Source organism: Dromiciops gliroides, chromosome 4 (assembly GCF_019393635.1).
Source record: "Dromiciops gliroides isolate mDroGli1 chromosome 4, mDroGli1.pri, whole genome shotgun sequence".
Classification (NCBI taxonomy): Eukaryota; Metazoa; Chordata; class Mammalia; order Microbiotheria; family Microbiotheriidae; genus Dromiciops; species Dromiciops gliroides.
Window position 1 is genome coordinate 495,494,338 of NC_057864.1, and position 17,326 is coordinate 495,511,663.

At 55.3% G+C, this 17,326-nt stretch overlaps 1 protein-coding gene across 3 annotated transcripts in view; it reads right to left on the minus strand.

Moving 5' to 3' along the window:
• The window catches only part of COL18A1 (collagen type XVIII alpha 1 chain), a 138,192-nt gene that overhangs the window by 36,584 nt on the left and 84,282 nt on the right, over positions 1 to 17,326 (minus strand). For all 3 annotated transcript variants that reach the window (XM_044000302.1, XM_044000301.1, XM_044000300.1), the window contains 3 exons: positions 13,034 to 13,578; positions 2,578 to 2,664; positions 2,145 to 2,204 (listed from right to left, as the gene is read on the minus strand). In XM_044000302.1, coding sequence (XP_043856237.1) covers positions 2,145 to 2,204; positions 2,578 to 2,664; positions 13,034 to 13,578 — 692 coding nt within the window. The remainder of the gene's footprint in view (positions 1 to 2,144; positions 2,205 to 2,577; positions 2,665 to 13,033; positions 13,579 to 17,326) is intronic.

The window sequence follows — 17,326 nt, forward strand, 5'->3', positions numbered from 1 at the left end:
AGATAAGTCCCTTACTTCTGTGGGCCTCCATCCCCTCATTTGGGAAATGAGGACCTTAGACTCGCTCCAGCTGGGATCCTCCATGACTCTGCCTCCCTGGTCTTGACTTCCTCATGCAGCCCGCCTCCAGGGTCCCTTCTAGTGCCAGAGCCAGGGCCTGGGAGCCCAGACAGCCTTCTGGGGCAGCTCCACAGACATGGCTTCTCTCCCTAGAGGCCACCCCCTTCCTAAAGAGACACTGACTTGGCCTCCATAGGGCCAGAGGCCGCCACCCTCTCCAGCCTTGGTCACCTGATAGACACCCTCCCCAGGGGTCCCTGGGCTGCACGGAGATTGTCCACAGGGAAGGCCTGCTCACACTCATTCCCGCTTGGCTCCTGCACCCAGGGGACCCAGAAGACAAAACTCCCCTCTCGCTTCCTTCTGCCCCATTGGCAGGATCTCAGAGACCCGAGGAGTGCAAGAACAAACTGGGGGAGCCCTGATGCTGCAGGCCCAGAAGGGACCCTCCTGGGAGGCTCTTGTGGAACTGGGCAGGGTGTGGGCAGCAGTCAGCAGATGCTCAGCCCCAATGATGGGGGCTCTGGTAACAGGCATCTCAGGGCTTTCAAGAGCTATAGGCTGATGCTGGGAGCCCCTGAGATCCCTGAGGGCTGGAGGGAAGCAGCGAGCACCCACTGGTGCCCTTCCCCCTAAAAAGGATGGGGCTTAGCACGGCCCAGTGACTGCAGGCCCTTCTGCTTAGCAAAGGTACCTTCAGAGAAGGCCCAGGCTTCTAGCTACACTAAGCCAATTAGCTGGGTGCTGCCCAGGGAAGACGGGCACCATCTGGATTTCTAGTACAGTACAAATAGCTTAGCAGTCGCTTTGCACTTCTTAACAGTAGCTAAGTTAATGAGACATAAAGGGATTTTTAAAAAGAACATGATCCAGGTACTAGAGACAAGGAGATAGAGGCAGAGAAGGGAGAAGGGGGGGAGGGAAGGGAGAGGGAAGGGGGAGAGAGAAAGGAAGGAAGGGAGGGAGGGAGGAACGGAGGAAGGGATGGAGGGAAGGAGGGAGGGAGGGAGGAAAGGAAAGGAAGAAGGGAAGGAGGGAAGGAGGGAGGGAAGAAAGAAGGGAGGAAAGGAAGGAAGGAGAAAGGGAGAGAGGGAGGAAAGGAAGTGTAACGATTGGCATGATGCCACTTGCTGGAGCGCTACTGTGGGAAAGTTCGGCCATGAGACGAAGGCGTCTGAGGGCAGGACCATGCGGCTTTTCTTTGGTGTCAGAAAGTGACGTTTGCTTGTGGGAGGAAGAAGCGGGGGCTGGCTCTCTGACTCTCTTTTGCCAGGACTCTCATGGAGAGAGTCAAGACTGGCATCTTAAAGGGACACTTCCTATTTCTATTCTTTTCTTCTGCTTGATCCTGACTTGGATCTGGATGCTCACAATTGATGTCTGACTGAACAGATGCATGATGTGAAAATGACTCCCATGGACTGAGAAGAAGGAATGGGTAGAACTAGACAGACAGAGGGTCTCTCAGTTCTGAAATGTCGAGGTTAATGGTCCCTGGCAACACAAATTCAAGGAATTTGCCTCAGGTCATAGGAATGAGAGGTGGAAACAGGGCTGTGCCAGCGCTGGCTTGAACTGGCCTGAGACAGCCGACTGTAAAATTTTCAGAGTGAGCATTTACACCTCAAAAATTGGCAAACACGACAAAGCAGGGATGGATTTGTTATTTTGGTGATTGTATAGACTTACCAATTAATGCACCTTAAACTCAAAAATCTATCAGCTGTTTTCTTTCCCCAAAGAGCCGGTTATTAAATGTTTACCAGCACCCCTCTGGGCAGAAGGGACCTCAACGACCATCTACTTTATCCTTGCTTATTTATAAAGGATGAGGCCAAGGTCCAGAGGGAAAGGCCGTGGCCCAAATCCCTCAGCCATTTGAAAGCAGAAGCGGGGTCTGCACCCTTAAATTATGGAAGAAATGCTATTCACATTCCCATGGTTGTTGTTGCTATAAAGAAGGCCCCCTGAAACACACAAGCACACACACGCGCACACACATTCACATATGACCTACACGTGTCTGTGCACAAGCACACACCTGCATGTGCATGCACGTGACTCTCAGGCTCTCCCAGACTTACCATGTCTGACCCCGAGGACCCCCCCTGCTCATCGGCTCCACTTCCAAAGTCTCCGGATGCCTAGATTGTTTCAGAATAAAAAAGAACAGTGAAGGGTCCAGAGGAGTGCCAAGGCCAGGGGCCCCAGGGAATGCTGGGTCTCTGGGACCCTTGTCATCAACCACGCCAGACCTCCCTGGAGACTGGACACTTCCCATGGCATGTCTAGTTGTGTGCTGAGGGACAAAACAGATGCACATGGCCCCCGTCCTAAGGAGGAGCTAGGGATGGGCCCAGCCTCAGGGGCAGCTCCCCTGGGCTCTCCTTTGGGTCTGGGAGCGTGATGAGCCCAGCACCGACACTTGGCCTCTTCCCCCGAGGCACAAGGAAGGCTGTCCTGAGCTGGAACAGACCCTCCCTCCAGGCCCAGGGGCCCAGGTGGGCTGACACTCACCCCGTCACTGTCGTCATCATCATCACCCAGACACTGCAGCAGTGTCACCCGGGGGTCCCCTCGCAGCTTTAACTCAGAGATCACCCCCTAAGAAAAGAAGGAAACAAAGTCACATCACAAGAAGCCCCGCGTGCTTGACCAGGGTGGTGGCTACAGATGATGCTAGGCTGCCAGAGGGATGGAGACCCATCTGTGGCCCTCAACCCAGGGGCCCATCACGACCATATTAGCACAGGGAGCTGCTCCGTGTTACTCCAAAAGCCGATCACGCTGCCTGGAGGAGGTGTCATCTGGAGCGGGGGGAGGGGGGGGCCCTGTGAATCCCTGTGGAAGCTCCACAAACCACCTTTCCACCCTCCACTAACCCACAAAGGGTCAGGGCTGCTGGAGAGGCAGTGCCGCACAGGGGACGGGCACTGGCTCTGGAGTCCAAGGACCCGGATTCTAATCCTGCCTCTTGTCGCCCAACAGCAATGTGACCCCGGGCCTCAATTTCCCTTCTGTAAAATGAAAGGGTAGACTAGACAGCCTCTGAGACCCAAAGGGCCGATAACAAAGTGCTGCCTGGCCAAGGGCCCAAGGAGATCGGTTTCCCAGAGGAGACACCATGGCCTCATGGCCCTCCCACCTCCTCGCTACCTCCCAGCATCCCCATCATCTTTTGAGGCCTGCTTCCCTTGGGAATCCTGCCTTGGTCCTCTTACTGGTTAGGGCTCTCTCCCTCTCCTCCAACTCCCTTCAATCTGCATCCCTGTGGAGCTAGGGCAGCCCCCTTGCCCACCCCTTTTCCACCACAGAAGTTGAGCGCCTTGAGGTCAGGCAGGGCTGCAGGGGCAGGCCGGGCACACAGCAAGTACTTAATCAATGCTGATGACTAAAGTGGTGAAGAAAAAGGCCACCTCATCCAACCCTTTTTCCTGGAGCAGAGGAGGAAGGACAAGGAAGGTTCAGAAGAGTGGTGAGTGGTTAGAGCCAGGGGTGATCAGGGATGGGGCCTCAACTTCATCAGGAGAGGAGGAGACGGGGAGGGGCAAAGGCCTAGAAGGCCCCCGAGGCTTGGCATGGAGAAGCAACCATGAGGGCAAGACCAAAAGAAAGGGCCGCACTTCCTGACCATCTTTCCAGGACGATGCCCCCCAGGGATCCTCTCTACCAGGTGGCACTTGGTTAAGCTGGCTCAATGTCCCTCATTTTATGGATGAGGGAAACTGAGTCGCAGTGAGGGCAAGGAAGAATGGATCATGAATCCGGAGGCCACCGCTCTGCCATCCCCTCCCCCAACCATCCCATCGCCCCTCCCCACCCCCCCTCCCAGGCAGGGCCTTTTTGCTCCTGGCCACCATGGACTGCAATGCCCAACACTCTTGGTGTCATCACAGATGGGAAGGGAGGGAGAGAGGGGGCACAGGCACCACAGCTCCCCCTCATCAGCTCTCACTTTCTCTTCTATCTCACTCTTAATCCATGGGGCTCGTTGGGGTCTTGCTCTCACTATCTAAGGAATGTGGACATGGGTGTCTGCACGGAACTTTATTCCAGAGCTGACAAATTCCCCCTCAGCCCCATCTGGAGACAAAGCCGCCTGGGGTCAGCCTCCCTCCCTCCCAACCAAGGTCTACAGCAGCCCAAGCAAGACTCCAGGGTCACACAGCTAGTAAGTGTTAAGTGTCTGAGGCCGGATTTGAACTCAGGTACTCCTGAATCCAGGGCCAGTGCTCTATCCACTGCGCCACCTAGCTGCCCCTGGGCAAGTCACTTAACCCCAATTGCCTCACTAAAAAAAAAAAAAAGAAAGTTGCCCCTAAAGAAACCCATTTTCCCCAAGGAGGCCAAATGTCCCCAAGGAGACCTAGCTGGCCACAGGCAAAGGCAGATGCTGCAAACAGTGAGACCAGAGGAAAAAGCCAAGATGCCCTAAAAGAAAACAGGCCCGGCTCCCTGGCACGCAATGCAGGCCTGGCCCTTCCCCAGAAAGGTAGTGGCTAGAGGCCTGGGACTCTAGCCTCCTCAGTATGGGCTGAGGGTGGGGCCAACACAAACTTCTAGAGAAGAGCAGGCAGAGACCAGCTGGGAAAGAGCGAGACTGAGTGAGTCCCTCCCATGGGCCCTTCACTGAAATTGCTCTCTCCATGGTCATCAGCGATCTCTGGGCTCTCAGTCCGAGGGCCTCATCTTGTATCTCTCTGCACTCGGAACACTGCTGACCCTTCCTCCTCCCTTGGCTTCAGGGATGCCGTTCTCCCTTGGCTGACCACTCACTCTCAGGCTCTTTCCATGGATTGTCCCCCCGCCCCATCCTCCAAGCCTCTATCCGAGGCCCTCTCCAGTCCTTACAGTCTCTCCCTCGTGGTGATCCACTCCAGTGGATCTGGTTCCCATAGTTCTGTCGCTCAGTAACAAATCTGTGCCTGTCCCTCTGTCTGGAATGTCAGTCCCACATCTCTAGCTGCCTGCTGGACACCCATCCCGGAGGCAGCTCTCGTGTGAAGGAACAGTTCCTGACCCCAGACTCTGCTCCCCTGCCATGTCTCCTGGCTAGACCCTCTGGGGTCAAACAAAAGGGGCTGGTCCCACTTCCCCAGGATAGCCCTTCACCTGTCCAATAGTGGCCCCTCCCTAAGCCCTCTCTCCTCCAGGCTATACATCCTTACACCTCCACACAGCCTCAAGTTGTGTAAGCCTGGGACTCTTTCCCCTCCTTGGGCACCCTCCAGTCACCCCCAGTTCCAAGTGGGCTGCCCCAGATGAACAGAGGAATCCAGTGGGGTCTGTCATGGGTGGAACATCCACCCTCATGCCTCTAGGGCTCAAAGCATCATGGGGCACTGAGAGGCCTGGTCTCCCCCAGCCACTATGTGTCTGAGGCAGGACTAGAACCCAGGCCCAGGACACTGTCCTGTTCCAGTCCCTCACATCAACTCTCTTAGCTAGGCTGTGGCCATGATCTTGGCCCTGCTTGCTCCCCGCCCCAACACACACACACGTGTGTATATGCCCCATGGACTGTGGATGGGACCTGGGGCAGGTCTGTCTGGGAGACTCAACTGTGCCTTTATCCCTCCCAGCTCCAAGGCCCAGGCTGGAGCTCCAGGCTGGTGTGAGACAATAATGGAATTTGGCAGATACTCAAAGGCCCACCTGGAGATTAGCCTAAATTGATTGAATCAAGTGAGAGTGATTGCCTGCCGATTAGCCTACTTCAAGTTAACTGGATTGTAAGCACACCTGGCTGGCCCTTAAGAAGGTATTGTTCTCAGAAGCTAGCTCAGCCTGAGACCACCTTCAAGTCCATGGAACCAATGGATTTGGATGATGCTAACCAATCAGCTTGAAGCAGTGTGTAAGGCCCGCCTCTGCTCTGGACCGATTAAAAGCTTCCGCACTCAGTTTGAGGGGAATTCATGGTTGAAGCAGGCTCCTGGAAGGGGAAGAAACAGACCAGGCTGGAACTCTAGGCTAGAAAGGCCTTTTCTTAACTTTCTGAACTCCACGTGTTCTCCTTTTACTAATACCTGGTATGCTTTAATAAATGCTTAATGCCCACTAAAGCTTCTAATTTAAGGCAACCACACATTTAGATTTTAAACATCACATTGGCCAGCAAGGCCCCTCTGGAGCACGGGGGGCCCAGGGGAGCCTGGGGGGCCAGGTAGCTGGTCACTGAGGTCATAGTCAGAGAAGTCAGGTAGAGGGTAAGAAGAGGTGAGCACCGGTGGCCTATGGCCCAGGGGATCATGGGATCACATGGGATCATAGACCCAGAGCTGGCCATTTAAGCAAGACCCTTATTTACAGAAGAGGAAACTGAGGCGGGAGAGGGGGCTCCCTGCTGAGGCCGACTACTACGTGCCAGACGGATGCTAAGGCCTGGGGGTAGAAAATGAGACCAAGGCAGTTGCTGTTGCCAAAGAACTCCAGGTCTAATGGGGGAGGTGGGCGCCAGCAGATGAATCAGCTACGAATACTGAATAGAGGGAACACTGAATGAAGAGGGGCTGGGGAGGCGTCCTGGAGAAGGACCTCAAGAAAGCTGGGGCGTCTGTGGTCAGAGCAGAGGCGAGAGCGCATTCCGGGCATGGGGGGCAGCCAGAGAGGATGCCCAGAGCCGGGAGAGGGACACAGCCAGGAGGCCAGGGGAGGAGGCGGCTGTGTGATGAAGGGTCTGAAGGCCACACAGAGGACTTGGGGCCACCGGAGGTTACTGAGCAGGGTGGGGGACATAGTCAGACCTGTGCTTTGGGAAGATCACTTTAGTGACTGAGTGTGGGATGGACTGGAGTGGGGAGAGAGAGATGAGCAAAGAGACAGCAAAAAAAAAAAACTGGATGGACCTCAGAGACCCCCTTGAAAGGGAGGCTGACTTGGCAATGATCCACTTTGTGATCTTCCATATTTGTTTATGGAGTCTGACAAAAAACCATTTCACCCAATACCTATTAAGCACCTGGAGCCAAGGGCCTGTTGGGGCTCTGCTAGACTATAAGCTCCCTGATGACAAGCCCCATCTTCTAGGGATCCAAGACTCCAGAGCCCAGGCTGATGGGCTGGATCGACATTCAAGAAGGCCCCTGAGCAAACCCCAGAATCCATGTCTTTTCGAGGGATGGGAAGTGGTTGGCAGGAGAGAGTAAAGTGAGGGTCCTCAGCCCTGCTTGGCGCAAGTTCTGCTTTTCCAAAAGGCCCCAGGCTATGGAGGGGAAGGAAGGGCCCACAGCCTAGCATATTCCTGGCATTTGGGGACTATGATTGCTGAATCACCAGCCCCCAACCGGCTGTGAATGAGGAGGTGGGAGAGCTGGACTCTTGCTCTCCGGTTTTGCTACTAACAAGACTAGGGAACCACAGAAGGCCCCACCAACTCTAAACCTCAAGAGCCTCAGAAACCGCCACGTTCTCATGGGAAACTTTCTGCTGACCAAGAAACAGAACAGATCTCTTTTGAGGGAAGATTACTACGCAAGTGCCCAGGGATGCACAATGCAGGCACGGTCTCCCTGGCCCAGCCACCTGGAGGGCCGGGGGTGGGGTGAGCTGCCTCTCAGACCCATACGTGACCCCCCTGACCTCCCCATCTGGGGGTGATCCAAGAGAAAGACTGCAAATATCCACAAAGAAAGCGTCTGAAATCCAAATGAACTTGCCAACACCTTCCCAGAGCCTGTGTGGTAGGTGGTCCTAAGCGAGGGGAATTCCTACAGCCTTGGGCCATGCAGGGGGGTGAGGAGCTCTTTCCCCCAGCTATGGCCCAAGGGAGAATTCCTAACCCTACAAGACTGAGAAGAGAAAGGAAGAGAAAAGGGTAATTCTAACTGTGGGAAAGTGAAAAGCGGCAGAATAAGGAAAGAAGCTGCCACTCAGGGAGAGAAAAATAGTCGTGTCCCAAGACAGCCTCACACCTCAGCACTCTCTCAGCCCAGTGCCGAAGACACCTTGCTGATATTTATTCACTGATTATCGTCTCACACAAGTTAGCTTGATGGATTTATGGTTGGTGGAGCTGTGCATTGGCCCAATCATCCTCAAAGCAATTTGGAATTATGGGAAGAAAGTGACTGAAAGGTCCATCCCTTCTACCCAGAGATCCATGACAAAGACACTGCAAAATATCGAAAGCGGCCCTTTTTGTGGTAGCAAAGAACTGGGAGGGGCCAAGAGAAAAGACTGTGGAGAAGCAGGGGGAAACTTGTAGGCACAGAGGCAGAGGGAAGTCTGGAGCCCCACTGGCTGTGGAAATGGTGACAGAAGAGAGAGAACAGCAAAAGAAGATGGTCCAGCCCAGCCCTCCCCACCAGAAGCCGCCCTTGCTGGAGCGGCAGGACCTCAGAAGAGAGAGGAGGCAGCGTGGCCACCACACAGGTCACATCGGCGCCCCCGCCTCGACCCCCCATCCCCTGAAGACGGTGCAGGAGCCTGAGTCCAGGAGCCTTGAGGAGAGCCCTCAGCCCTGCCCGACCTCCACATCGGCCACTGACAGCCTCTCATCAGCCAGAGTGGCGGGCCTCTGCTTTGTCATGGCCCCTCGAGGGAAAGGGGAGACTGTGAGGCGGCCTGTGGGACCTGCTGTTCCTTTCTGGGTCAAGGCACAGGAGGTGAGTCCATTACATTCATGGGTGACACTGCACTTGCTGATACAGTAAGGGGCAGGGTCCCTAGAGCTCTGGAAATAGAGAAACCTTGGGCTGAAAGGGAGACTTGGACAGTCTTACACTCAGACTAAAAAGATAAACCAGTTTCGTAGCTACAAGGTAGGGGAGGCACAGCTAGGCAGGGGCCAGTTAGTCCGAAAACGATGTAGGGGCCTCAGTGGACTGCAAGCTCATGTACTGTGGAAGCCCCAGAGACCTAGTACAACTTGGACAACATGAAGAGGGGCCCAGCTTCCAAGGATAAGGAGGGCGCGGGCCCCCCTTGACTCTGCTGGTCAGCCCACAGTTGGAGCGTTGTCCTCAGGGCCACATTTTAGGAAGCACACTGAGAAGTTGGAAGGCATTAGTACCAGAAATCTGAAGGCTCTCAAGTTGGACCCGTACAAGCAGTGGTTCGAGGCACCAAGGATGCTGAGCCTGGAGAGAAGACTCAGAGGCAGGAGAGCTGCCTCCGAGCATCTGAAGGGTTGTGGTGGCGAGCAGGGAGCAGCTTTGATCTGCTTAACCTCGGTGGGCAGAACCAGGCGCCAAGGTGGAGCATCCCCTGGGGGAAGGGGTATCCTTGGATGGCAGTGGGCACCTCCTTGGGCAAAAGCCGAACAGCCCCTTATTGGGGCCACCATTAAGGAGGAGGCTGAGGCATAGGTTGGCAGGACGGAGGCAACACTTCACCTTTTAGATTCTGGGCTCCTGTTGGACTACAAGCCTTATAAGGGTGGAAATAAGACGTGTTCCTCTCTGAGTCGTCCACAGGACTTTACTTTAAAATGTCCACAAGTCAAACTAACTCAGACACAGAAGCCCAAGATGGGTCCCTTGTTCTCCACTAGGTCGGGTGTACCTTCACTGCCTCAGATGATCCACTCTCAATGACTCGTTAGCCAGACTGAAATGTTCACACCCCCATGGCCAAGCTGGTCTTCAATACCGTGGGCCCACACGTAACCCTTTCCTAGTTCAGCCCCCCTAAGGAGGGATGAGTATGCTGATTCCACGGGCTGGAAATGCCCTCTGGCCAACTGGTCCTCTGCCCAGGATCTCCAGGGTCAGCAGGAAGATGATGACCCCTGAAGGGGGACAGCCTTAGGGGGTCCCCCAGAAACATTCAGAAATTAGTCTGTTGAGAGCCAGTAGGGCCAAGGTTTCTCCCTCTGCGGCCTTTCTGTTCCACTGCGGTCTCTGCCTTCAGACTCTCACAAAGAGACCCAACCCTGACAGTCAAGGCCCCTGTACCCAGGGGGAGCAGTGGACTCTGGGGTCCTGTTGGAGGGGAAAGGTCAGTCTCCAGGCCACTGAGAGCCAGGATGCAAGACCTCCACCACAAGCAGGAGCTTGTCTGACAAAGAATTAACCTTCTGTTTCCCCAGGCCTCTCCCGGGGCCTGCTGAACAGCACAAGTACCCCATTGTGTCTCCACCACAGGGATTCTGTTCCCTCCCAGTGAGGCCCATTTCAAAGTGAGGCAGTGAAGCCCCTGCAAGGCCACCCCTATACCTCACTCCTAGTATCTCCCTCCAGCCTCAGGACGGGACAAGGCACCACCAAGAAGCTCCCAGGAGCATCTCTCCTCAGCCAGTGCCCAGTGTGGTGACCTGAACACCCAGCCTTGACTTGTCCAAGAGGGACCCAGACAGGGCTGGGGGGAGAACATGAATGGAAAGAGCCCAGGCGGGGGGCAGCTAGGTGGCGCAGTGGATAGAGCATAGGACCCAGATTCAGAAGGACCTGAGTTCAAATCTGGCCTCAGACACTTGACACTTACTAGCTGTGTGACCCTGGGCAAGTCACTTAACCCCCACTGCCCTGTCCCCCCAAAACCAATACAAAACAAAAAACAAAAACAAAAAAAAAAGGAAAGGAAAGGAAAGAAAAGAAAAGAAAAGAAAGAGCCCAGGCTCTGGTGTCACTGTGTCTGTGTTCAAATCCTACTTCAGATACCAAGGTGGGTGTGTGGCCTTAGACAAGTATCTTCCCCTATCTGGGCCTCAGTTCCCTAGGCTGTAAAATGAGGACTTGGATTAGACAGGCACCGCCCACTCTAATGCTAAGAGCCACAAGTCTGGGGCTGCCACTATGTTATTGTCCAGGCCCTCAGTAGATGCGGCTCCTTCTTTCCTGGACCTACTCAGAAGACCATGAGGCCAAGGACCCACAGAGACCACGGGGCCAGTGACCAATAGAGACCATGGGGCCAAGGACCAATGTAGACCACAGGGCCAAGGATGCTTCTAGATCACAGGACCACATACTAAGAGCTAGAAGGGGGCCCCCTGGACAATCTTGTCCAACTTTGTCACTTGACAGCTAAGGAAGCTAAGAGTAGGCAGGGAGTAGTGATGCTTCAAAGTCACACAGGGTGTGGGCAGCCATGCGGGACCTGAACACTAGTTCCCATGATGCCAAGGCCAGCTGGGGGTGGGGGAAAGGGGCACAGGACCCCAGCCTAGGTGCCATGACCTCCCAAGCCCTGCTTTGCTCATTGGTAAAATGAGCAGGTTTGACCCACATGAACCCAAGGGTTCTTTGCCCTACCTAGATCAACAGATGTTTTGGGTGCTGTTTGCCGGTATCAAGGACAAACCTGAAGGACGTACCCCAGGCTGCAGCCCCACCAGGGACCCTGCTCTCAATCTACCAGCCAATATCTACTGAATGTAACTGAGGGCACTGGTGGTCACGGCCTGGCAAGCAGACCCAAAGAGAGGTAAGACCCAGCCCATGGTCACAGGAAGCTTCCTCATGTGAGGAGACATCACACACACACAGGTACATGCATGCACATGCACAATACATATGCATATGTGCATGTACTCGTGCATGCATGTATGCCCAAATGCACTATGCCTGTATATATACACAAACACATACACGTACATAATACACCCACACAGAATATGTACATGCATATATGCATGGTACATTTACATGTACACTCACATAATACACAATGCATATGCAAACACATACATATGCATGTGTGTACTATGTGGTTACATAGCATAGACTACACACGCATGCACAAATATGGTACATTTACACGTACACACCCACATGTGCATCACAATACATACTGCATTCACATAAAATACATGTGCATAATACACAAGTACACTGTTTATGCACGTGCTAGCACACGCATGTGCATGTGTTCACGCATCATGCACACATGCACGAATACATTGTGGATTTACCTATACACTCACACACATGCACAGCAGGGGAGACCCCAAGAGGAGCCGAGAGGCAATCTTCATTCCTTCCTCATGTCACTGAGTCCCAGAAAGCTGACAGGGTCCCAGAGAAAAACGATGGCAGAGGGAGGGTTTGGATGCCAGATCCCTCCTCCCTCCCACTGCCATTGCAGAGAACATGTGAGCTGCTTCTTGAAGACAAGAGCTGGGGCTTTTTTATCCTTGGGGCTTTGCCCAATGCCTGGGCACCTATGGGATTCCTGCCTGCTTGATCCTCCCCACACACCCTTTGAGTTGCCCAGATCAGGGCCCTTCAGCCTCAGCAGGGGCACAGATGAGCAGCTAGACTTGCCCTTTTGTGGGGGAGGAAATCAGGGTTAAGTGACTTGCCCAGGGTCACACAGCTAGCGTCTGAGACCATATTTGAACTCAGGTCCTCCTGACTCTGAGGCAGGTGCTCTATCTAGCTGTCCCTAGGTTTGTCTCTGTGGCATGCTAGGGCTGAAAAAGCTTGTCACCTGGTGGGCTCCACTACAACCAGCCCTTCCCGACAACAACATAGCCTGGCACATCTGCAAAAGAGACATACTCCCCACTATGCCCATCTAGAGGCTTCCCTGGCTTGGTGGAAGCCTCCAGGGCTCGCAGGGGACCTCGGGTCGCTTCCACGCAGTGATGGCCAACATAGCCTTGGACATCACAACAGTGCCAGAGCGGGTCAGTGGCTACAGCACTGCCCCCAAGGCAGCTGTTCATGGAGGAGCAAGGAGGTGCTGGGCCTTTGCCAGGGGCTCTAAGCCCTCCAGAAGACCAAGGCTCAGCCCCCAAACCCTCTGAGCACCGGTCTCAGCCCCCAAACCCTCTGCGGGCGCTTGGGTCCCACCACTGAAAACCAGCCCTGGCCCGGCCCTGGAGGTCCCTGGATGGGCCTAGCCCAGCCCCCCGCACAAGCTCCCCAAGAGCAGCCTCTGGAGCTTGGTCCTCAGGACCCTGGACAGCCCCTCATACTCCCAGCCTGGGGGAGGCTGGGCAGGAGCCAGGGAGGGGCTGGGGCTGGCCGGCTTCCTTGCTCCCCGCAGCCCGAACCAAGGCCGGCTGGACAGCAGATGGGCGTCTTACCTGGAACTTGTCCGGGTCGGCTCCTCCCGCCTGGGCCACGAAGAGGCCGGCACCGGGTTCCAGCTCCAGCTCCTGCGCAGACCGATCCAGAGGGAGCCGCTGGATCTCCTTGCAGTTCACGTAGAGGGCCACCTCGTCGCTGTCCACACTGAGGGCAAAGCGCGTCCATTGGTTCACGAAGGAGGGCAGGCTGAAGCTGGCGGCCGTGCGCGTCTCCCCTGCGCCCGGCTCCGTGTAGAAGAATAGGACATCCTGTTTGCCGCCGCGGGGCTCTGAGATCTTCACGCCCATGGAGATGACGGCCTGGGCCGCGTCAGTGAGCGCCAGCAGCACCCCGGCCCGCTCACTGGTGGGCTTGATGTGAAAGAGCAGCGAGAAGTCCCGGTAGAAGGGGTTGGGCACGTGATAGCGCGCCACCTGCCCGCTGTTGGCATTGGGCCCAAAGACATAGGCGAGCCCATTGTCAGGGTCGTAGATCTGGGAGATGTGTCTGGGGGGAGGCTGCCCGATGAGCTGCGGGAGGCTCACTTCTGTGCTCAAGTTTTCTGGAAAAGAAGAGAGACCATGTTCTCTGTGAGAGCTGCTGAGGCAGGGGGCCGGAGGTGGGCAAGGGCCTTCTGTGGAGCAGGCTCAGAAATGGGGAGGGGAGCATGAAGAAGGACAAGAGGAGAAACGGAGGCACGGGAGCTGGCCTGAGCACCGGACCTGACCCAGTGGCTCTCAGTGCCAGCCCAGCTTGCCAGGGCTCAGACGATCCCGCGCCAAAGTGGATACCAAGGACAGAAGCCCTGGGCAAGCCTTGAAGATCTGTACAGACATCAGACAGGACGACTTGCCCCAGGACCTCACAGGCTCATTGTGAAGACAAAGTTCTGTGAGGAGCATGAGAAAGGGCAGTGTTGGGGGCAGGAGGAAGTGGGGATTCATGACCCCACGGCAGACACAGGTTACAAGAGTTAGAATCCCCAGGCCTAGAGAGGACTCCTGGGCCTCCCCTGGATGCCACCAGGGCCGTGGTCCCGAAATGGGAAGGGATTTGCCAAGGATTCCCAAAGGGCCAGGACCAAGGCCCCAGTGGCCTCCCTTGGACAGCCCAGCATTCAGACATCAAAGGAACCCGGGGGAAAAGTTTTTTCCAGTGGGGCTCCTGGTCCAGGTTTCCCTTTTCTTCCCTTCAGGCCAAACCTGGGCACAGACAGCTCTAAAGTACAAGCTAAGGACAGCATCAGCCCTGTGCCCACAGTTAGGAACGTCGGTCCCACCCAAGCACAAGAACTTCATCTGTCACATCATATACCCCAGGGCACAGTGCACAGAGGGTCAGAGGGCAGACTTGGAGCTGGCAGAGAAGCCAGCAAGGCCAACCCCTCATTCTACTGATTTGGAAACTGAGGCAGAAGTTCAGTGACTTGCCCAAGGTCACACAGCTGGGAAGTGTCTAAAGCCAGATTTGAACTCAGATGTTCCTAACCCGGAGTCCTGCACTGTATACATTACACCAGCAGCCCCCTGTAATGAAGCAAAAAAGCTTCATTAGGAGGTTTTTCTGTCATCCATCCTCAATGATCCTCTGGGGCTGATGGCTCTGCCCTTGGGGGCCCAGCAGAATAAGGCTGATCCCATCTTCCCCCTACCCCTACCCGGAGTCTTTTCCTCTCCCTGCTAAAGATCCTGATGTTCTGATCCCCTCTCCCCAGAGGCAGCTTGGTGGAATGAGCTTGGATTCACAGACCACATGCCCCAACCCACGACGACTCATGCACCCTTAAGACCACCATCTTTATTGGGCGTCACTATACCCAGGACTGCTAAACCACAGGAACCCAGAGGCCTAAAACAGGGGCCACATCAGCCCCACTGTGCACCACCTGCTGCAGCTGGACCAAGGATATCACCGGGAGCCAGGGAGGGTCTCAAACATCCCACCACTGAATTCAAGTACAAACAGCTGCCCTGAGACTGCTTCCAACTGAACCCAACTGAGAAAGGTGGGAAGGCGATGGCTTGTCATCACCCTTGTGACGACATGCGTGCCCAGCTCTAAGCACTACCCTCCTCCTCTGTGGGGCCTGTGAGGCAGGAAAGAGAAGGAAGAAGAAGTGGGGAGGGGGAGGAGGAGAAAGAGGCAGGGGAAGGGCGAGAAAGAGGAAGAAAGGGAGGAAGAGGAGAAGGGGGAAGAAGAAGAGGAGGAGGGGAAGGAGAAGAGGAGGAGGGGGAAGGAGAGGAAGAGGAGGAGGGGGAAGGAGAGGAAGAGGAGGAGGGGGAAGGAGAAGAGGAGGAGGGGGAAGAAGAAGAGGAGGAGGGGAAGGAGAAGAGGAGGAGGGGGAAGGAGAGGAAGAGGAGAAGGAAGAGGAGGAGGGGGAAGGAGAAGAGGAGGAGGGGGAAGGAGAGGAAGAGGAGGAGGGGGAAGGAGAAGAGGAGGAGGGGGAAGAAGAAGAGGAGGAGGGGAAGGAGAAGAGGAGGAGGGGGAAGGAGAGGAAGAGGAGAAGGAAGAGGAGGAGGGGGAAGGAGAAGAGGAGGAGGGGGAAGAAGAAGAGGAGGAGGGGAAGGAGAAGAGGAGGAGGGGGAAGGAGAGGAAGAGGAGAAGGAAGAGGAGGAGGGGGAAGGAGAAGAGGAGGAGGGGGAAGGAGAGGAAGAGGAGGAGGGGGAAGAAGAAGAGGAGGAGGGGAAGGAGAAGAGGAGGAGGGGGAAGGAGAGGAAGAGGAGAAGGAAGAGGAGGAGGGGGAAGGAGAAGAGGAGGAGGGGGAAGGAGAGGAAGAGGAGGAGGGGGAAGGAGAGGAAGAGGAGGAGGGGGAAGAAGAAGAGGAGGAGGGGAGAAAGAAGAGGAGGAGGGGGAAGAAGAAGAGGAGGAGGGGAGAAAGAAGAGGAGGAGGGGGAAGGAGAGGAAGAGGAGGAGGAAGAGGAGGAGGGGGAGGAGGAGGAAGAGGCAGGGGAAGGGAAAGAGGAAGAAGGGGAGGAAGAGGAGGAGGAGACTCAGAAAGCATTTCTGCCTATAAGGACAGCAAAACACTTTAGGTAGAAATAGCTCAACTTGCAAGGAACTTTGGGATTTGCCAAGGGCTTGCATAAAATACCTCGTTTAATCCTCACAACAAATTACTGCTCCTCCATGAGGATCAGCAAGGTCAAGAGACTGTCCCAAGGTCACATAATCACCAAATATCTGAGGTGGGATTTGCACCCAGGACTTTGTGCCTCTGGGACCAGCGTTTAGCCCATGGAAGCTCCAGGATCCACTGATTGATGCTCCCATCAGGTCCCTCTCTGCACTAGTGACCTAGGTCAGCCTCACTCTGGATGCTCATGAGGTCAGTGAGCCCCTCACTCCTAGGCAGAGATGAGCCCAAGTGTCCCCCCTCCCTCCTCTATGATGAAAGTGGACATGGTCTCACCCTATGGAATGACATGCCTCCCTCCCTGGGTTTTCCCAAGGGGTGCAGGGACCAGCTTCTCTCCCAGATAATCGGGGATCTCTGTGGAGAAGAGCCCCAGATGGGCGCCAGGAAGGCCCTCAGAGCCAAGTAAGGGAGCCCACATTCCCCCGGGGCAGGGCCCAGAGATGGGAGACACTTGAAGGAGGCTGGGGGCCCGGCCTCTCTGACGGCCAACACAAATCGCCTGCAGCCACAGCCAAAACCAAGGGAATTTGGGCAGAGCGTCTCAGGGCCCACCCCGGCCAAACCCGGCTCCAGCTCCAGACATGTGAGACCTGGCGACCTCCTCGTCCACCCTGGAAAAATGACCTCTGAGGGTCTGTTCTTGGCCAGTGGACAATCACCCCCTTCAGGGGACTCAGAAAGAATTACTTTGAGAAAAAGAATTTGGGAAATCCAAGATTCTGGCTAGTGACTCACCCATCTTCTCTGGAGAATGAAACTATTTAATGAAATGTTGGATACACAAAAAATGATTCTCCAGATGCAAATGCAACCATCTGGGTGCCCCAGCTGCTGTGTGGGGGCTTCGCTTCAGGACTTCCAGAAATGGCCCTCCTACAGAGAGAGCCACAAGGCTAGCAGGGAGCCATGGCACAGCCCTGCTCAAGGTCCTCCTCCCTCCTCCAGCCGGAGCCCCTGGGGTGGGTGATGAAGAGGGGAAGGGTGAGTTCTCCCTCCCTTACATTTGGAGGCTCCCCAGCAGGCCTGAGTCAGCCGTGACTCACAGGCATTCCCTTCAGGGGACTGAATCATCAGTCCAAGTCACCCGGAAGAGGCCTGGAGTCTGGGGTCCTTAGTAGCTTTTATTCCACAGAGCACCTTTTTTTTTTTTTTTAGTAAGGCAATTGGGGTTAAG